We start from the raw sequence: 21485 nt of genomic DNA on the forward strand, positions 1-21485 counted from the left end.
TGTCAGCCTTGTTTGGCCCCCCATCCTGCTGTTGACTCCTCCTGCACTTGGCCAGCATCTGCCACCCCCCCCCACCCCCGACCCCCTTGGCTAACATCCAGGGAGAAAATTCTCCCATGGGGGATGGGGATCTTTGATGAAATTCCCCTTCCAGGTTGCAGTGAGAATTCTCTTCAGGAGCCCAGGGGGCAAGTTGGAATTTGCCGTGAAGTGAGTCCTTGAGAATTGGTGGCTTCCTCACTGGGCCTCCTGGTGCTGGCAGTTCCTACCGCACCTGTGACTTGGGGTGTATGCTTTTGGAGGAAGGAAGGAGTGAGCTGGAAGCACCTGCCAGGGACTTGCCATTTCTGCTCAGCGGTCCTCCTTACCACGTGGCCCCATTGGCGACAGCCCTCATGCTACTTGGCTCTTCTCAGCCAAGGGCCTGGGGAGGGGCATGTTCCTTGACTCCATAGCCATTATACTCTGTGAAGAAAGGGCTTTATGGTCAAATGGAAAGCACTGGAATAAACCAAGTTATGTGGATGTGTTTGCATGTGTGCCTGCGTGCTCAGTTGCTTCAGTTGGGTCTGATTTGGCGACCCTGTGGACTGTAGCCCGCCAGCCTCCTCTGTCCATGGGATTCTCCAGGCAAGAATACTGGAATGGGTTGTTATGCCCTCCTCCGGGGGATCTTCCAGACCCAGGAATCGAACCCGCATCTCCTGCAGCTCCTGCGTTGCAGGCAGGTTCTTTATACCACGGAGCTACTGTGTTTACTGCAGGCCTTTTCAGAGCCTTGAAGAGTATGCTCTTTTGTGCTGCGACTCAGAGGGAGAGAGAAGGTACAGCATCCTTATCTGGCGATGGGCTCTGTGAGCCTTTTGTGGCACCCAGGTTAGGAGACAAGGTATTTTCTTTTCCTGGGGGGATTTGTTGATAAAACTTAGAAGAGTGAAATATTGTAGCAAAAGTCTCCAAGACCAAAAGCAGGGAAATGGTTCCAAAATCCTGTCCTAGTTTCTATCTACCAAAGTGGCCTCAGAGAGAAAACAAATCCAGCAGTACTTCTGAAATTCCCAGGGAGTTTGTTACAAATATGGACTCTGAAGAGTCAGGCTGGTGGTTCTGCACAGGGCCTGGGAATCTGCATTGCAAAGGGCTCCCCACCAGTCCCCCACAGGGTGATACAAGGAGGGAGCAGGGGAGTCCATGGAGGGCAGCAAACTGAGTTCCAGGCTAGCAGACAGAAAGCCTGGGTTCGAGCCCCAGCTCTGCTAGTGCCTGTGTCCATGAGTGGAAAGAGGGCTCCCTTCTCCAGGCCTCAGTCTCCTTCTCTACCAAAGGAGGCTAAATAGGACTTTAGAAATAATGCCCTTTCTGGCTCTTAGAAATAAGGCCAGGAGCCTGCAAATATACAATGGACCCCAGGAATGTATCAGGCCTCACCATCTGTGGTAGATAAGACAGCGTCCTTTCATGCAAAGCCCTTGCAGGCCCTGGGGAGATGGCATTTTGAGAGGAGTGCGAATCACATACGGAATAATAACACTGGCTGGCGTGCTTGGGGGCTTACTGTGAACCAAACAGTTTTAAACACTTCACCTACATTTACTTTCTTATTCCTTTCCACAACAACCCCATTTTACAAATGAGAAAACTAAGGCTTGGATAACTTGCTGAAAGTCTTTCTGAAAGTTGAGTGTATAAAAGGGCTCCATCCCTCCCCTCTGGTTTTCTGACTTCTCTAAAGTCCTTCACAGCCCTCAACATGAATTTGGAACAAATTTGTGAGACATCCCTAACGGTTTAGTGTCTGCTTCGAGTCCCTCCACCCCTGGGATGTAGTGTGGGCCACAGAAGGTGGTCTCCTGTCCCCATCTCTTGGTCGTGTTTAATCATCTCAAGAGCTGTCACTTCTTGACAGAACATATAGTGTTTGGGATTTCCCTGGTGGTCCGGTGGCTAAGGCTCTGCACTCCCAGTGCAGGGGCCCCAGGTTTGATCCCTGGTCAGGGAACTAGAAGTCACATGCCACTACCAAGAGTTCACATGCTCCAACTAAAGATCCTGGATGCCACAGCAAGGATGGAAGATCCTGAGTGCTGCAACTAAGACCAGTTGCACTAAAAAAAAAAAAAAAGAAAGAAAGAAACACATACTCTTCGGTCAGGTATTTTACATACATTGTATTTAAGCCTCACACCAGCCCTGGGAGAAGGCATTATTGTTCCCATCTCTTGCTCCTGAGACTGAGGCTCAGAGAGGTGAAGTAACTAGCCCGGTGTCACCCAGCTAGAGGGTAGCAGAGCCAGAAATGAGCCCCAGATTGTCTGCTCTTTCCATGTCTCTCCAGCAGACCCCTCCTCCGCCCAGTTTCTCTTGTCACGACCCCCCCACCCCGCCCCCCGCTTCAGGGTCATCCTAGCAATAACCACACTCTGAAACCATCCTGTTCATTTCTGTTTCCTTCTTTGTCGTCCATCTATCCAAGAGTGCTCTTTCAGAGCTGGTCCTTGTTTGCTTTTCATGACAGTCTCTTGAGCATCCAGCGCAGCGGCTGGCTGGAAGCATTTGTCGTTCGATAGACTGAATGAAGGGATTATGTCACAGTGCCTCTTGACTCAGGCCCTGGCCTGGTTGCCTTTGGAATGAGAAGATGCCATTTGCTGGCAGTGCCTTCCGGGAGTGTGTGGAGCGAGAGGCTGAGACTCAGTGGGACACAACCCCTTTTGCGGGGGACTATAACTTGGTGGGATCTCTGTTGGTTTAGGGTCAGAAACATAGTTCTAGCCATCCTGGGGGTAAGAGGAGGTGGGGAGGCTGACTCACGTTAATGAAACAGTGGGGGTGATGGGCAAATTGGAATCCCTAGGCCAAGGGGGCCTCTGTGTGTGTGCATGTGCTAAGTCGCTTCAGCCGTGTCCTATGCTTTGTGACCCCATAGACTATAGCCTGCCAGGTTCCTCTGCCCATGGGATTCTCCAGGCAAGAATACTGGAGTGGGTTGTCATTTCCTCCTCCAGGGGATCTTCCTGACCCAGGGATGGAAACCGTGTCTCTGATGTCTCCTGCATTGGCATTTGGTTCTTTACCACTAGCACCATCTGGGAAGCCCAAGGGGTCCTGGGTGCCTTGCAACTAGCCAGCACTTGCTCCAGAAGGAACATCTGAACTGGGAAGAAGTCGGTCATGGGAAGCGGCTCATCAAGAAGGACTTGGAATAAAGGGAAAGGGTGATTGAGGAAACTGGATAACCTCAGTGGACAATGTCATCAAAGGGAGGTGGGTGGATGCTCTGTCTTTATCTAATAAAAGTGATACAGTAAAATCTTAAGCAAATACCTTGGTGCTTTTTTATATGTGCATCCACCCTTATAACAACCACTCAGATTAGGACTATGATTATTTCCATCTCATTCAATGGGATCCCATCTCCTCCCCAGAAGCTTCTCTTGTGCCTTCTTAGTAAATAATCCCTCACCTCCACCCAAGGGCAACCATGGCTTAGACCTCTGTTACTATAAGATTGTTTTTTTTTTTTCAGTTCTGAATTTCAAATAGATGAAACCATACACTGTTTCCTCTTTTATGTCTGAGTTCTTTTCACTCAAATTGTGCTGTGAGATTCAACAGCATTGTTGTGTCTACCCATAGTTCTTTTTTCACTTCTGTGTAATATTCCATTGTATGAATATGTGAGAATTAATTTACCCTTGTTGCTCATGATGGACATGGGGGTTGTTTCTTGTTTTTAGTTGTAATAAACAAAGCTGTTGTGAATATTCTTGGACCTATTGTTTGGTTGTCATAGGCACTAATTTCTATTGGGTACATACCCAGAAATAGGATTCCTGTGTCATGGGGTATATACTTGTTTAACCTGAGTTTTGTTTGTTCAGTTGCTCTGTTGTATCTGACTCGTTGCAACACCATGAATGGCAGCACACCAGGCTTCCCTGTCCTTCACTATCTCCCAAAGCTTGCTCAAACTCATGTCACTGAGTTGGTGATGCCATCCAACCATCTCATCCTCTGTCACCCCCTTCTCCTCTCACCCTCAGTCTTTCCCAGCTTCAGGGTCTTTTCCAATGAGTTGGCTCTTTGTATCAGGTGGCCAAAGTATTGGAGCTTCAGCTTCTGCAGCAGTCTTTAGCCTGTGTAGATGCTGCCAAAATCTCTTCCAAAGAGGTTCTGCCATTTGAGAGTTGGATAGTCTTAGTGGTTAATGACATTAAAGGAAGTTGGGTAATCTTAATGATGTCATCATCCATGATGCCAACTCATAGCCCCATGGCCAATGAGAAAGCGAACCTGTCAGGTAGTCAGAAGCCTTGTGTCTGTGGGTCAGGCCCCATCTTTCCCAGCTTGTGCTGTCCAGGCCCTGAGAAAGTTCAGCTCTCTAACTCACTTTCAGAATTCCTTATCAGTCACCAAAGCATCTGTCATTACAACACTGCCTGGCTATGGGCAAGCCACGCTGTCCAAGATTACAGCTTATCTTCCACTGGAGCCTGTTAAATCGATGTCTTCCTTGTTGAGAGGCACCCCAGGCCTCTTGCAGACATCCAGGCAGCCTCTGGTCTTACCAGCAACTGGCACACACATCATACATTGGTGGGTTGTTTCCTGATGAGATTTCCTGAGGACCTTGGCCACAGATGGCTATCTCTTCCGATGCATTTCCATTTCAGGGGGTGACAGTTTCAGACTTGTTCCCCAGATTCCAGGGGGCACCTTACACAGGGACTATGTGCTATTGATAAAATTCATAGAAAGTGTGAATTGAAAAAAGATGTCAGAAGTTATCTAGTACACGCACCTCCTACAGGTGGGGAAACTGAGTTCCCTGAGGTCTGACTTGCCCCAGGTCACACAGCTTGTCTCCTGACCACTAGCCTAGGTTCATTCCTCCAAGGCAGCCAGACTGGACACTCAGACCCTGGGTTGGTGGCAGCTGCCACTGTTTGCAGAACCTGCTGCTGTTTGCAGAGACTCTCGTGGTTAAACCTAACCTACATCACTCCCAATGGTTGCACGTTTCCCCCCGCCCCCGCCCTCTGCAAGCTACTTGACCTATGGCCGGGCTTCCTCTGTGGACCTATCTCTGTCATTAGTTCATGACTGTCCTGTCACTGTTGGTTGGAGAGACTCTGTTAATTAAGGTACTGCTTGTGACAACAGTAAAAACACATCAGAGTTCTACTAAGCACTTCTCATTTATCCTGTGTTATCATCACTCCTGAGGGCTTCCCAGGTGAAGCTGGTGGTAAAGAACCCACCTGCCAGTGCAGGAGATGTAAGAGATGTGGGTTTGATCCCTGGGTCAGGAAGACCCCCTGGAGGAGGGCATGGCAACCCACTCCAGTATTCTTGCTTGGAGAATTCCATGGGCAGAGGAGCCTGGCTGCAGTCCATAGGGTCACAAAGAGTCGGACATGACTGAGGCGACTTAGCATGCACGTATTATCACTTCCACCCTTGTGAGTTGTCAGGGTTGGTAGCATTCTCTCATCTTAGAGATGAGAAAATTAAGGTCCAGAGGTCACTAGTGTTTTACCCTGGGTAATATGGAATATTAGACTGCCCTGTCAACCTGCAGGAAGTCCCCCTATTCCTTGAGGACTGGTTCAAAAGCTATCTCTTCCACAGTCTTCTGTGATTCTTCCTCCAACAGTGATGTCTTTCTCCCCTAACCTCCTAGGGATTTCTTTACCTCTTTTACAATGCTTAGCACCTTCACCATGGAATATTCCTATACATTCATTCATTCAGTGTTCACTGAGTACCTGCTGTATTCAAGGCTGGGGATACCAATATAAGCTCACAGTTGGGTAGGCAGAAAGATGAGAATCCTGAGTTTGATAGTCACACAGATTGATGCTTTGTTGCTGTGCTGGAAAAGTGATGGATGCAGAGCGGGGAAGATGTAGGTCAATCATGGAATGCTTGCTGGAGGACGTTACACATTGTATGAACAGGTTTTATCTCCCTGCACCTCTTTAGGGCAAGGACTCAAGTTTTCACCCTATTGTGTCCCCCAAACCCTGGATCAGCTCTCCTACTTCCACCTCGTCCACCCTCATCTGTGAGCAGACATGTTTGAACTTGAGGTCTTGCCCTCTTTCCCAGAGCCCAACTACTGGTGCTGGTTTGCTTTCAGAACAGTGTGGTTAAGACACCAAAGGAGGTCTATGAACTTCTCCAGTTCCATCATTTTCCCTTTGGTCCCCCAGCCATATCCTAGCTTTGGTGCCCCAGCCCTGGCCAGACCCCAGCCCCCAGGCACTGTGAGAGGGTCAAGGAGGACATGTAGTCTTAGGAGGACTTCCAGGTCCCCCGGTGAAGACTTCTGTCCCTTGGAGAGGAGGCTGGCATAGGTTCCGTGAGCAACGAGGGAACGGTAACAGGCCTTGGGTGACGGGAGTGATGCGCAGTCTGTGGGGCTGGGGGATATCTTGGTCAGGTTCACTAGAACTTGAGCCTGGAGTGGTTGGTGGGAGTGAGTTCAGGCAAGTGATTTGCTGAGAAAGTGCTCCCAGGACAAATTGAAAGGGAACGAGAGAAACAGCTGGGTGACAATGAGGTTTTGTTGACTTAGTCTCAGCCAGTTCCCAGGGGTTGGGGCACAAGGGCTCTGGAGCGTGAACAGAACCATAGTCACCCCACTTGAGGCAACACGGCTGGGCCTTTGCATCATGTCCATCAGGTCACTGGTGTGTATGTGTGTGTGTGGCGGGGGATGTTGGGCAAGAGGTGACCTCCTAGGCATGTTTGGTCCAGGCAGTGCTCACTGTCTGAAGGCAATTCCTTGGGGCAGGTAAGCTCTGCGTGCCTCGCAGCTGACACCAAAGCTGGGAATGGAGGCACCTGCCAAATGTGGAGAGCAGCCTCCACGACTGGGGTCTAAGACATGATGCTCATTGAATGATAACCAACTTGCACAGATTACCAAGCCTCCTCACAATCCTTGGCTCGTTGAAAAGCACTTCTCTCTCTTTTTTTAAATATTGTAATTTATTTGTTGACTGCACTGGGTCTTAGTTGCAGCACATGGGATCTTCCACCTTCGTTGCAGCACGTGGACTCTTAGCTGCGGCATGGGGGATCTAGTTCCCTACCAGGGATCAAACCCAATCCCTTGCATTGGGAGTGTGGAGTCTTAGCCACTGGACCACCAGGGAAGCCCCAAAGAGTACAGATCTCTTGCAAGAGCAGTGGGATGGGGAGGAATTGCCCCTTTCCTGAGTCCTTGACCCTTCTGGTTCTGGCCTAGGGACCCCAGGAGGAGCTCAATGGGATGAGGCCTCTGAGGGATATGCTGGGGAGTTCTGGGTGACACACTCAGGAGGGAGCCTTAGACCTCCTCTGGCCTCTGAGTCTCCTATCTAAACCTCCCCGTCTCCCGCCAGCTCCAGCCCAGGCTCAGATCGTGCATGCGGGCCAGGCGTGTGTGGTGAAAGAGGACAACATCAGCGAGCGCGTCTACACCATCCGGGAGGGGGACACCCTCGTGCTGCAGTGCCTCGTCACTGGGCATCCTCGGCCCCAGGTAAGCCCCCGCCCTGGCTTGTGGGTGTCCCCCTGCCCTCGCCTCCTCACTCCCCGCCCAACTCCAGAATCAGAAGAGGCAGTGGGACCTGAGACTGAAGGCAGATGGTAGCAGGTCAGCAGAAGACAGGAGCCTGGGGCTGGGGAAATGGCTGGAAAATAGACTCTGTGGGGAAGGGCTAGACTGTGGGCTTACTCACCTGGAAACACTGACAACTGAATGTCAGCTGTTCCATCCCACTCCATTCCCTGTACCTGCTGAGCAAACGCTCCCACAGATAAACCTTCAGCCACTGTGTGAAGTCAGACCGTGTGCCAAGCACTGTGCTAGGTACTTTCTCCAGTGTTCCCTCCTTGAAGCCTCACAGCCAGGATGTGAGGAAGGCATTAGGGCCTCCATTTTAAGATAAGGAAATCAAGGATCAGAGAGGTTGGGTAAACTCCCAAGGTCACCCAGCATTTGTGAGGGCGGAAGCAGAATTTGAATCCAGAACCAGTGTTCTCTATGGCTTAGCACTCTTCCTCTTTAAGTTGGGGGACCCAGGAGTTACCAACAACATATAACACAATTGCAAACAAACAACAACAACAAGCAAACAAAAAACACATAACCACTACTTCAGGAGGTTTCCACTGTGCAAACAGAAGATGGGTATCTGGAAAAGCCAGGTGTGAATTTTGTCCCAGACCCACTGTATGTTTTAGGCAGGAAGTGTTGGCTGGTTATCACAGAAAGCTGACAGGAAGAGGTAGGAGGATGGGCTGAAGGGACGGTGAAATTTGCTGGTGAGCTGCTGTGACCTTTAAAAGCAGCAGAAAAGGTTTTGGTTGGCTCCTAGGAAGCACAGTGATTGCAAAGTTCTTTTTTGCGGGGGGGCGGGGGACGGATAATATTGGGAACAGGGACAGCTTTAGTAGGTTTGACCTTAAGACAATCAGATGGACAAGAAACCCCCAAAGGTTTTAGTCTGAAACTATCATCATTGCTTGCTCCTTCTTAAGGATTTGTTTGGAAGTGAAAACAATGTTGCCAGTCTTCAGGATGCTGCTCGTCTAGGTGTGACTTTAGGGGTGGTCCTCTCTAAAGCCTAACCCTAAGAGAGAGAAGGCAATGGCATCCCACTCCAGTTACTCTTGCCTGGAAAATCCCATGGATGGAGGAGCCTGGTAGGCTGCAGTCCATGAGATCGCTAAGAGTCGGACACGACTGAGCGACTTCACTTTCACTTTTCACTTTCATGCATTGGAGAAGGAAATGCCAACCCACTCCAGTGTTCTTGCATGGAGAATCCCAGGGACAGGGGAGCCTGGTGGGCTGCCATCTATGGGGTCGCACAGAGTTGGACACAACTGAAGTGACTTAGCAGCAGCAGCAGCAGCTATATGCCAAGTACTATGATGGGTCCTGAGGATACAGCTGCAGTTCCCATTGCCATGGAGCATCCACAGTCTCAGGGTGGAGCAAATACAATCTCATGACCTGCTTTGTGGTCACATGGGGGAATGAGTGCTCCTGGAATTCCCTACTGCCAACTAACAGCAAGAGAGAGGGAATGTCTATGGCCAAAAGGAAGAAAAACTCTACAGCAACGGCAGTGAGCAAAAGCTGAAGAACCTGGTCCTTGGAGGGACATACTCACTTCAGAGACAGTAGTATTAATACACACATGGGTGGTATGAGCTGAGGCCACAGGCTCATCTATAACTAGAGCTGGAGCTGGACCCTCTACCTAAAACTGGAAGCTTAATACGAGTGATACCACCTATGAATGGGGACCAGATCTCTGCCCCACAGCCCAGAGTCACAGCAGGGAGCAGACTTTTGCTTCAGGGTGTGGGTGCAAACAGAGTCACCTTTGAGGGAATAACCCTAATCCAGTCTGTATCTTGCACTATCCAAGTGGTAAGGAAATCTTAAGCTGCGAAACATATAGAAACTGGTTTGAACCTGTAAATCCATGTATCTTGGGTGTAGGCAGCCATATAGTTACACCCCAGACAGGCATGTCAGGGCCCAAGTGGGACTTTGGAAGTAATTCCTCCTGAATACAAGCCCACGGGGTGAAATTTTAAAACATCTTAAAATGCAGTGCTGGGAGAGCCAGTCCATAGACCCCAAATAATTGAACAACTCACATCTGAGAAAACAGAGATCATAGAGCAATCTGGAGGGAATCCTTAAATATGTTTAAAATATTTAAAGAGATAATGGAAGGAATAGAATCCACAAGACAGGAGATTATAAAACCTGGTCAGTTAAGGATATGGAAAAAAGCGAACAGAAATCCTAGAAGTAAAAAATGATACAGTCTTTAGAAAAATTTGACCTCAAAGCCATAGAAGTAGCTAAAGAAGAAACTGGTGAATTGGACGATAGATCCAAATCAGCTACAATGCAGTCTGGAGAAGACAGGGATGCCAAGTGTGAAAAGGAAGTTGGGAGAATGAGAAGCTATAACATAAATCAAGGCATTCTAGAAGGACTAGATAAAACTTAGAGGCAGCAATCTTTAAAGAGATAAAGGCTGAGAATTTTGTAGAACTGAAGAATGCTATAAATTCTTTGATGGATAAACCAGGCCCTAAGCAGTTTGTAAACAAACCCCATCTAGGTAAATCATGGTAAAACTGCAAAATGTCAAGTACAAAAAGAAAAAAAATCTTTTTCATGGTCTTGTTCTTTCTCCAAAACACCCTCTGATCAATGTCTGAATGGCCTGAAGCTGCTGTTCAGTTCAGTTCAGTCGCTCAGTCGTGTCCGACTCTTTGCGACCCCATGAATTGCAGCACGCCAGGCCTCCCTGTCCATCACCAACTCCTGGAGTTCACTCAAACTCACGTCCATCGAGTCAGTGATGCCATCCAGCCATCTCATCCTCTGTCATCCCCTTTTCCTCTTGCCCCCAATTCCTCCCAGCATCAGAGTCTTTTCTAATAAGTCAACTCTTTACGTGAGGTGGCCAAAGTACTGGAGTTTCAGCTTTAGCATCATTCCTTCCAAAGAACACCCAGGACTGATCTCCTTCAGAATGGACTGGTTGGATCTTCTTGGAGTTCAAGGGACTCTCAAGAGTCTTCTCCAACACCACAGTTCAAAAGCATCAATTCTTCGGTGCTCAGAAGCTGCTGTAGTCTTCCCCAAGTTTTGTAACCCCTGGGCCTATCAGGGTAGAGTAAGGGTGGTGAGATGAGAGTATCAGAGACACACCATCACCCCTGCCAAATTCTGTTGGTCACATGGACCATTCCTGGTACAAAATGGGAGAGAACTACAGAAAGGTGTGACTATCAGGAGGTGGAGGCCACTGGGGGCCATCCAAGGTAGACACTGGCTACCACATAGACCTCTTTCATACATGAGAAGTCTGAAACTAGGAGATGAGTAAACTACCCATGCCACTAAGCTAAAAAAATGGGATAACAAAAATTTAATCAGTCTTACTCTTCCAGGCACTAACTATATACTCGTTTAGTTTTCCCAATAAGCCCAGTAAGCTAAAAAAATGGGATAACAAAAATTTAATCAGTCTTACTCTTCCAGGCACTAACTATATACTCGTTTAGTTTTCCCAATAAGCCCAGTAAAGGAGTAATATTTCCATTTTAGAGACGCAGAAAGGAAGGCAGGAGAGGTTGGGTAACTTGCCCACAAATTGATTCTCTTAACAATTGCACATTCTAACTTTATAAAAACCTCCTCCATCTGCTCCTAGATTGCCCAGGCTCTTCACTGAGAGGTCCCACCTCCAGTGTGCATTTCTTCGAGGCTGTTTGGGTTAGCTTCCCAGGCCTGTGTATAGCCCGCATACACTTGTGGAAAAGTATGGGAGTGGGCGGGGAGCCCCCGTGCCGGGTCCAATTGTGTCCTGCCTGGCTGGCCCAGGTGCGTTGGACTAAGACAGCTGGGAGTGCTTCGGACAAGTTCCAGGAGACGTCGGTGTTCAATGAGACGCTTCGCATCGAGCGCATTGCGCGCACGCAGGGTGGCCGCTACTACTGCAAGGCTGAGAATGGTGTGGGCGTACCCGCCATCAAGTCCATCCGGGTGGACGTGCAGTGTGAGTCGGGTCCCCTCTCACTCCCCAAGGCCAGGGGCCTGCTCCTGGGGGCTCAGGCTGGGAAGAAGGAGTGGGGAGGAGGGTGGAGACGTGGCACCTCCATGGAAAACAATGGTAGAGACTCTCTCTTCCAGGTTAGAGAAGGGCATCTTTGGTGTTCCTTTGATTTGCACTACCCTGACCCATTCCCGGAGAAGGCAGTGGCGCCCCACTCCAGTACTCTTGCCTGGAAAATCCCATGGATGGAGGATCCTGGTAGTCCTGCAGTCCATGGGGTCGCTAAGAGTCAGACAGGACTCAGCGACTTCACTTTCACTTTTCACTTTCATGCATTGGAGAAGGAAATGGCAACCCACTCCAGCATTCTTGCCTGGAGAATCCCAGGGACCGGGGAGCCTGGTGGGCTGCCGTCTATGGGGTCGCACAGAGTCGGACACGACTGAAGTGACTTAGCAGCAGCAGCAGCAGACCTGGTCCCATCATAATCAAATATGAACCTTGGAGCATCCCTGTAAAGTGGTCAGGGAGGCCAGGACAGGTTGGATTATACCCATTCCACAAATGAAGACACTGAGACCAAAGGCTTGTGACTTGCTCACTGCCTAGGTCTCTTGACTATGGTCCAGTGCCCTTCCCACCACACCTCATATCTCTGCTTTTGTTCCAGGGCAGCTCTAAAACTTCCCTACCCCAACATTTGCAGGACCAGGCACCCCTCAGTCCTTGCTGCTGGCTGAATGAGAACCCTCCAATCCCTGCCTGCCCTCCATGGATTCCCCTTGACCCCAGGAGGCTGTCTGCCTGCTTACCACCCACCTCTGTGCCCATTCAGGCTGACCTAGGTACCCAGAAGCTGTGGGGCCAGGCCCAGTGGTCTATCTGCCACCATCTTAGTACCTACAATCAACCTGCCTATTAAATACACCCCCTGCCCCCCAGATGGGACCTGATAGAGTGGTGAGCAATGAAACCCCAGGCCCTCTCTTTTATCCCCTATCAGCCACCCAGGAGTCTGCCAAGCCTTGGGGCCAAGGGTCATTTCTCAAGTTACTGCAGTGGGAAGGAGCTGGCAGGCATGGCCTGATTTCCAGTCTCAGCTGATTCCTCTATCCCGTGATAGGAGGTGAAGACAGCCCCCCGCCACCCCCGCTGCCTCCCAGTACAGGTCCTTGGGGAGGGATAGCTGAGACACCCACAAGTCCAGTCCCCTGTCTCTGACAGGTTGGTCAAACTTGCAGGGCTGGCAAAGCATGTTGTTCTCTGGAAGCATTCCATGAGGGTGGCTTAACTTTCCCTGAGGGCTGCCAGGGGCTCAAGGCAACCCCCCCCCCCCCAACCTATGGGTCATGCAGCTCTGACTCCACCGGGACTGTGCCCTTGCAGACCTGGACGAGCCCATGCTGACGGTACACCAGACGGTGAGCGATGTCCGAGGCAACTTCTACCAGGAGAAGACGGTGTTCCTGCGCTGTACAGTCAACTCCAACCCACCTGCTCGCTTCATCTGGAAGCGGGGCTCTGACACCCTGTCTCACAGCCAGGACAATGGGGTTGACATCTATGAGCCCCTCTACACCCAGGTCAGAATGGGTGGCAGCTGGCTTGCTCTCCTCATGGCTTACCCCACACTCTTCCTTCTGTACCTCCCAAAGGAGGGGTGCAGGGGGGCTGAGGCCTCACCACCTGGAGTTCCAGGGACTGCCCTGACTCCAACAATCTTCTTCTGACATCAGAAGCAAGCATTCTGATTGGGCTTCAGACAGCCTGGGGTAGACAGAACCAAGACAGAAAGGTCAGGGAGCAGTGATGACAGGAGAGCCCTTTAAGAACATCTCCAATTAGGAAAGCATCCCTGGGGGGCAGACAAGTCATCCCCACCTGTCGCTGGCTGGCAGGGTCTTGGGAACCCATGGCAGGCACAGGAGGGGTTGGGATAAAGATGACTCACTCCCCAAGGGTTTCCTGCCATCCCAGGAGATGGTGATGAAGCCATCCTTCAGGGGAGAGCTTTCAGAGGCAGCTTTCCTAGCTGTCAAGACTCCACATGTGGCCATGACCTGCAGGGCCAGCCCTGTATTTGTATGGATTGTGAGACAGAGCGGGATTCCCGCCTTACCCTTCCATTTCCTCAAGTGGGGAAACCGAGGCTGGGTCCTGGCTATTGTGTACCAGGACACCCTCGGACCCATGCAAGGCCAAGGTATGGGGAGTGTGGCATCCACTCCAGGCTCAGTTGTGAATAGGAATTTGCTTTAGCCTCTGGTGCTTGGTGAATGTGTGTGAGAGCCCTGGAGACCCAAGCAGGCCCCTCACCCTAGTGGTCGCTGCCCAGGGGGAGACCAAGGTCCTGAAGCTGAAGAACCTGCGGCCCCAGGACTATGCCAGCTACAGCTGCCAGGTATCTGTACGCAACGTGTGTGGCATCCCGGACAAGGCTGTCAGCTTCCGGCTCACCAACACCACAGGTACAGACCCCTCCCTGCCCTGACCCTTGCCCGCCTGTGCTGCGTCCTCAGCCAGGACTCCAGGCACTTCACCACGAGTCTGTGCCCTCTCCCTCCTGCCTGCTCCCTCCTGCCCCCCACCTCCCCCAGAGGCCTTCTCTCCTTGCCTCTGCTCCCCCACATCTAGCTCTGCCTCAGTCCCCTGAGACTCCATTCTTGTCCTCCCAGCACCACCAGCCCTGAAGCTGTCTGTGAACGAAACTCTGGTGGTGAACCCTGGGGAGAATGTGACGGTACAGTGTCTGCTGACTGGTGGTGATCCCCTCCCCCAACTGCAGTGGTCCCATGGGCCAGGTCCGCTGCCCCTGGGTGCCCTGGCCCAGGGTGGCACCCTCAGCATCCCTTCAGTGCAGGCCCGAGACTCTGGCTACTACAACTGCACGGCTACCAACAATGTGGGCAACCCTGCCAAGAAGACTGTCAACCTCCTGGTGCGATGTACGTGGCTTTGGGGGTGGGGGGCATGGGAGAGGGAGCTTGGGAAGCAGACAGGGTTCCTGTTGCTCAAGAGCTGGAAGGGGAAAGGGGCCTGTCTTCTTTTCCTTGGTAGGAGGGAGAGGCTGAGGAAGAAGGTTCCAGGCACTTTAGTTTCCCTGCAATTCAGGTGTCTGCCAGCAGATGGCAGGACTAAAATTTGTAGAAAGTTTTTTGTTTTTTTTTTTTTAACTTTTTATTGGGGTATAGTCAATTAACAATATGATATATAGAGTTTTATTTACAGCTTACGGTCTACATTTTCAAATATAACCTCAGCAAGCCAAGATGTGGGAAGGGCTGGTGTTGATCACTTTGAATTTTTTTAGATTGGGAAACTGAGGCTGCCTGAGGCTAAATTTGGACATTATAGTCTCTAACAGAAATTTCCTGACTTCCTCCCTGTACAACGTTTTCTACAAGATTAATAGAATCAAAGTGAAAATAAAACACATTTGCACATGCTTCCTATGTAAATCTTTATTAGCAAAGCATTTCAGTAAGTATGAAGATAATTACTAAATGTAAAAATGATTAAAACTTGGAGCACAATCTAAAGAAGTACAGATATTTTCCTAACTAGATTTCAGCCTCAGTAATGATCATTAGCTGCTTGATAAGATCTTGACTTGACTGCTTTTCTATAAGGAGAAACCTTTAAATTCTTCTGCTTGTACAGCTTTAGGTTACTGTTTTTAAATTTATTTTTAAAGATTTTTTTTTAAAAGATCTAGGCTTGTTTCCAGCTTTTTAGCATTTGAAAGTAAAATACAGCTTTTGTCAAATTCAATTGAGAATCTTCTGATGAAATGAACACTCTTCTTCATCTCTCACTGACCAGTCTCTCCCTGATTCTCCTCACAAAAAATAAGCTGGCACTCTATGACTTTTTACTTAATTCTGATTAAGTAGTGAGAAAAATAATAGTCAAACTGTGGTTATCTAATGACTACTTTTCCCTTTGATGGTACTTTTCCCATCAGAAGATTATTTTTCTCCACCTGATTCCATTTGACCTTTAAAATTAACCTGGCTTGATAAGATTGCGATTTACATCAAATACTTGTGGTCACTTCTTGGAGTGACATACAGCCTGTTTCACTCAGCCCAGTCCTGATTTATGGCTGTTATAGAGTCCTTGCCAATGAGCACCTAATATTAAGCATTCTATCTCTTGGCATACATAAAACAATATTCAGATTTCTAAAAGAGGCCAGACCATTTTCTTTCTAAACTCTGTATTTTTATGTAATTGCATGTAAGATGATTGTATTCGTCTTTTTTTTTTTTTTTAATGACACAAACTGTTGCAAAGAACTCAACAGCATAAAAGGGCAAGTTAGAAGTCTCCCCTCAGTCCCCTTCAATCCCATTCTCTACATATAACCAGTAGTATATTCTAGTGCTTCCTTCCAAAATTTGAATTTTGTATATTCCAGGTTTAAAACAACAATAAATATAAAGCAGCATAGTAGCTAACAACATAGGCTCTGAGTGTGAATTCAAGGTTGGCTATTTACTTCTTTGAGCAAGTGGATTAAACTGTCTGAGCCTCAGTTCTCTCCTTTGTAAAGCAGGGACAATAAAATGCCTCCCTCACAGACTGTGGGGTGGGCTAAATGAAGAAACACATTTTAGGTGTTTAGAACAGGGCCTCTCATAATATATGGTCAACTGTGGCTGTATTGATTACTAAAACTGACTTTTCTACAGCCAGCTTTTTTTGAACTTTTGGAAACACATCTAAGCAAGCAGAACAATTTCCAAGCAGAAAACGTGATGGTTTCTCCTGGGAATGGGGTTGTAGACCCCGACCTCCAGGAAGGCCAGCTGGAGGCGAGGAGCCGCATCTGGATGGTGGTGGTGAGACAGGGAACCCTGGCTTTGGGCCAGCCCCAGCCACCCTTCCCTCTCCTTCCACCCATAGCCATGAAAAATGCCACATTCCAGATCACCCCAGATGTGATCAAAGAGAGCGAGAACATACAGCTGGGCCAGGATCTGAAGCTGTCGTGCCATGTGGACGCAGTGCCCCAGGAGAAGGTGACCTACCAGTGGTTCAAGAACGGCAAGCCAGCACGCATGTCCAAGAGGCTGCTGGTGACTCGCAATGACCCCGAGTTGCCTGCGGTCACCAGCAGCCTAGAGCTCATTGACCTGCACTTCAGTGACTACGGCACCTACCTGTGCGTGGCTTCCTTCCCGGGGGCACCTGTGCCCGACCTGAGTGTCGAGGTCAACATCTCCTCTGAGACAGGTGGGCAGCTGGAGGTGGGGCAACAGGGAGGATGGAAGGGGCTGGAGAGCCCCACAGAGGGGAGGGGGCAGCAGCTTGAGAAAGGGAGGCCACAGTGAGGAGGACACCATTTGTTCATGCTGCATGCATTTATTAAACATGCATTATATGCCAGGCACTGTGCTAGGCACTGCAGTAAAGTGGTAGGCAAAACAGGTTCTGCCCTCATTGAACTTACTAGCAAATGTGTTTCAGATCATCCCACAAATAAAGATATCACAGCAAACTGTGATGCATGAGAGTCAGGAAAGAGTTTCCTAAGATAGCTTTGATCTAGATCTGAGGGAGGGGCAGGATTTTAGTAGGCACAAGAGAGCAAGAGGGTGGAAGAAAAAGGCAGGCCAAGGAATTAGCATGTGCAAAGGCACTGAGGCAGGAAAGTCCATGAACCATTTGGAACCCTGAAAGAAGGAGAGTGTGGCTGGGAGAATGGAGTCAGATGAGAGTGGAGAGGTTGGCAGGGGCCAGATTTTGCAGAGAATTTGGGTCTTTATACCAATAATAAAAAAATAATAAATAATAGCCAACATTTAGTGAGTGTTCACTGTATGTTCTGATGATTTTGTATTTATCTCATTCACGTTCAGGATTTACTATGTGGGGTAGATGGTTCATCTTCAGGTTTTAGAGATGAAGAAACTTAGGCTCAGAGAGTTTAACACATCAACTGGAGGAGTGTTGGTGGTGGAGCTGGGATTCAAACCCAGGCAGCCTAACTTCAGATCTTGCTCTCAGCCACCCCTGAAAGGTTTACACTTGGAAAAAGAGTTTGGAGGGAGTGACTCTGGACAAAGTCTCTGGAATCTCATCTCCAGCCCCCACTACCTCGCATTGAGTTGCTGGCTGACTTTGGCTAAACCTCTTTGACTCTCTGGGCCTCAGTCTCTCCTCTATGAGACACTGGACCAGATGGCCTTGGAGGCCCTTCCCATCCTGATACTTGAACAGGAGGAGCCAGAGGCTGGAGGCGTCAGGAAAGGCTTCCAGAAGGAGACAGACCTGAGCTGGGCTTTGGGAGTGAACTAGGCTCCACGGATTCCACAAATCCATTTCTTAAATCCTGAGCCATGTCCTGGGTGAGGAGCTGGGGAACCGAGCCATGAACGCCACAGCCTCATTCTCAGAGCTCACTGCCTAGCCAGGGAGATAGACCTGTTGTGGAGGGGTCAGGCAAGGTGCAGGAAAAGGAAGACCAAACCTTAGATAAGACTCAGGAGCTAAACGTGGGGTCTGCAGAGCATCCTGGGGACATGAGAGGAGGACCAGGCTGCCTGAGGTCATCAAGGGAGACGACTTCTTAGAGGAGCCAAGTTCCATGTGAGCATTTACTAGGTGTAGGCAACAAGCCCAGGAGAGGAGGGACAGGGAGCCCCCAAGGTATATGAGACTTGCTGTATCCAGGAAGTGTGTTCCTTACAAGTGGATCCCACAGCTGGGACTCAGGATGGGAAAGGGAAGATGAAGCTGAGGGTTGACAGAGGTAAGGGCCTTGTTTCAGAGCCAAGGGGTTTGAGTTTTAACCTGAGGGCAGTATGGCCTCAAGAAGCGGGGACAGCCCTTTAGCTTGTGGGGCATAACAGGGTTGAGAGCTGGGATGTTTTAGAAACAGGGAAATCAATGAGGGTACAGGGCCATTTCCTTCGTTTGGCTATAAGCTTGATGCCTAGGGCGTGGAAGCTTTTAAAGAACCTATGGAAATGGAGTAGAATTGGAAAAATAAATTAATTGGCTCCAAAATGCAAAAAGAAAACTACAGAATTAAAGTCAATAAATGTATAAATGCTTACAGAGCATAAATTATGCCAACTAGATAACTGGACCTCAGCTTGCCTTGTAGAGTTATTTACAGTTTATATTTAATGACATTTTAACTTGTTTGATGTGATATGAGATGGGACCCATGGAAGTCTTTTTTTTTTTTTAATTGGAGTATAATTGCTTTACAATGTTGTGTTAGTTTCTGCTACACAGCAAAGTGAATACACAGTGTATACACAGCTATACGTATACAAATATCCTCTCTCAGGAAGTCTTTAAAGACTCTTCATTTGGGCAACGTGTTGAGTTGGATTAGATTTGGCTGTGAATGACAGAAAAAGCCTAAATAATAGTGGCTTTAAATGAGCTATATATGTATTTCTTCTTCTTCTTGTAAAAGTGAGCAGTCCAAGCTGGAATAGTAGCTCTGTTCCATCAAGTCCTCAGAGCCCCAGGCTCCATCTCATCTTGCTATTCTGTTCTCCTTAGCATGTGCCACTTTGTCCACAATGGCGGTGCCAGCTGCAGCCATTAGTCTGCATTCCAGCCTGCAGGAAGGAGGAAGAGAGGCACAGCCTCTCCCCACCGCCTTGGCCAGAATTTAGTTACATGACCACAGCCAGCCATAAGGCAGGCTGGGAAGTAGTCTTCATTCTGGCTGTGTGCCCTGCAAAAGCCCAGATAGTCTATCACTTTGGAAGGAAGGGTGAGGATGCTGGGGGATGGACTACGAATCTGTGATAACACTCCAGAAAGAGAAGATGGAAGCTTTCACTAGAGCAGGGCGGATGGGCTGGAGAGGGGATTAAGGGAGAAGCTATTCAGCATAACTATTTAAAAAGTGGAACCCCCCCATCCCCCAAATAAATGAATAAAAAATGGAATCCCCCAAACTTAGTAATGTTGGGGTTAGGGGATAAAAGGAATCGGCCTGGACGACTTCAGTACTCTTTCTGGGTTGGGAGACCTTGAGAGGTAGAGGGCCAGGAAGTGGAGAGGGTTTGGGGGAGGGGAGTTCTACTTTGGAGAAACTGCAGGATCTGTGGGAGCTCTGGGATGGGAAAGGGAGGTTCGAACGTCGGGGGAGGGAAGGGGGTGGGGTCGGGGGAAGCTCTAACCTGGCTATCTCTCCCCCGCTTCGCAGTGCCGCCCACCATCAGCGTGCCCAAGGGCAGGGCCGTGGTGACTGTGCGCGAGGGCTCGCCAGCTGAGCTGCAGTGCGAAGTGCGGGGCAAGCCTCGGCCGCCTGTGCTATGGTCCCGTGTGGACAAGGAGGCCGCGTTGCTGCCATCGGGGCTGCCCCTGGAGGAAACCCCAGACGGGAAGCTGCGGCTGGAGCGCGTGAGCCGCGACATGAGTGGGACCTACCGCTGCCAGACCGCTCGCTATAATGGCTTCAACGTGCGCCCGCGCGAGGCCCAGGTGCAGCTGAACATCCAGTGTGAGTCCCACCACCCCACCCAGACTACCGCCGAGCTGTCCCTCCCGGTCTCCTTCACCCCCACCCTCCATGTCCGACCAAACCCCTCCACCTACTGCTGGTACCCCAACCCCTCCTTGACCCCCGCGCTGTAGGACATGGAGGCCCATGACCCTTGCGGCACTTGTACCCCATCTTCATTCCCGGGGACACAGTGAGCAAAGAACTGATTTTGACAAGTGGAAATGAGAGTTTGAAGGAAGAAGGACCTTCAAGGGAACACACTGCCTCAGTGTGATGATGAGTTAACCTGTGCTGTGTGCTTAGTCGCTCAGTCGTTTCCGACTCTTTGCGACCCCATGGACTGTAGCCCGCCAGGCTTCTCTGTCCATAGGGATTCTCCAGGCAGGAATACTGGAGTGGGTTGCCACACCCTCCTCCAGGGGATCTTCCCAACCCAGGGATAGAACCCAGGTCTCCTGTGTTGAAGGCGGATTCTTATTCTCCGAGCCACCAGGGAAGCCCGAGAGTTAACCTGCCATGTGTCAAGCACTGTTCTGAGTATCTTAATGCACTAACTCATCTAGTCCTTCACAGCTCTGTGTATAGATTCTATTATTCACCCATTTTTACAAATAGGGAAACTGGGTCACATAGACATTAAGAAACTTTCCTAAGATCTCACAGCTATTTAGAGGCAGAGTTGGGCTTTGAACCTAAGCCATCTTGCTCCGGGGATCATGCTCTAAACCCTGACGTTGTGTTGCTTTTCATCACACGGAGTGAGGGGACCATTTGAGGCACGAATAGAGGCCCCGTCTGGGAAGCTCGGCTGGAAGCTAAGGCGGGGAGGAGTAGGCATCTGCAGGTTGGGAGGTGTGGCTGTGGAGTACGCCGTGTGTGTCCGCCCTGAGACCTTTCCAGGCTGGGGGGGTGGGGGGGGGGTGGGGAGGGGCGCGGGCGTAGGGGTGAATGCGTCGCCTCCCCGTGGGGCAGCTCTTCAGATCCTACCCGGTGGGGAGAGGCCCCGCTGACCGCCGCCCCCGCCCCCAGTCCCGCCGGAGGTGGAGCCCGGCTCCCAGGACGTGCGCCAGGCGCTGGGCCGGCCGGTGCTCCTGCGCTGCTCGCTGCTTCGAGGCAGCCCCCAGCGCATCGCCTCGGCTGTGTGGCGCTTCAAGGGGCAGCTGCTGCCTCCGCCGCCCGCCGTCCCCGTCACCGCCGAAGCCCCCGACCACTCCGAGCTACGCCTCGACGCCGTCACCCGCGAGAGTAGTGGCAGCTACGAGTGCAGCGTCTCCAACGATGTGGGCTCGGCCGTCTGCCTCTTCCAGGTCTCGGGTGAGCGTCCCAGCGGCCCCGCCCACCCGGGCCAAGACTCCGCCCACCCGGGCCCAGACCCCGCCCAGCTCCATCCCCGCCCACTCCCGGCCTGGAGCTCCGCCCCT

General features: G+C 50.2%; 1 protein-coding gene across 6 annotated transcripts in view; it reads left to right on the plus strand.

Annotated features, from left to right (window-relative positions):
• Positions 1 to 21485, plus strand: part of MDGA1 (MAM domain containing glycosylphosphatidylinositol anchor 1) — a 76783-nt gene that overhangs the window by 41770 nt on the left and 13528 nt on the right. For 5 of the 6 annotated variants that reach the window (XM_044930533.2, XM_044930527.2, XM_044930541.2 and 2 more), the window contains exons 2-9: positions 7392 to 7531; positions 11414 to 11588; positions 12972 to 13168; positions 13921 to 14053; positions 14261 to 14530; positions 16494 to 16823; positions 19765 to 20061; positions 21094 to 21378. In XM_044930533.2, coding sequence (XP_044786468.2) covers positions 7392 to 7531; positions 11414 to 11588; positions 12972 to 13168; positions 13921 to 14053; positions 14261 to 14530; positions 16494 to 16823; positions 19765 to 20061; positions 21094 to 21378 — 1827 coding nt within the window. Of the gene's footprint in view, positions 1 to 7391; positions 7532 to 11413; positions 11589 to 12588; positions 12712 to 12971; positions 13169 to 13920; positions 14054 to 14260; positions 14531 to 16493; positions 16824 to 19764; positions 20062 to 21093; positions 21379 to 21485 lie in introns of those variants that run through there. The other variant, XM_044930550.2, reaches the window with a different exon arrangement.

This window comes from Bubalus bubalis, chromosome 2 (assembly GCF_019923935.1).
Source record: "Bubalus bubalis isolate 160015118507 breed Murrah chromosome 2, NDDB_SH_1, whole genome shotgun sequence".
Lineage (NCBI taxonomy): Eukaryota > Metazoa > Chordata > Mammalia > Artiodactyla > Bovidae > Bubalus > Bubalus bubalis.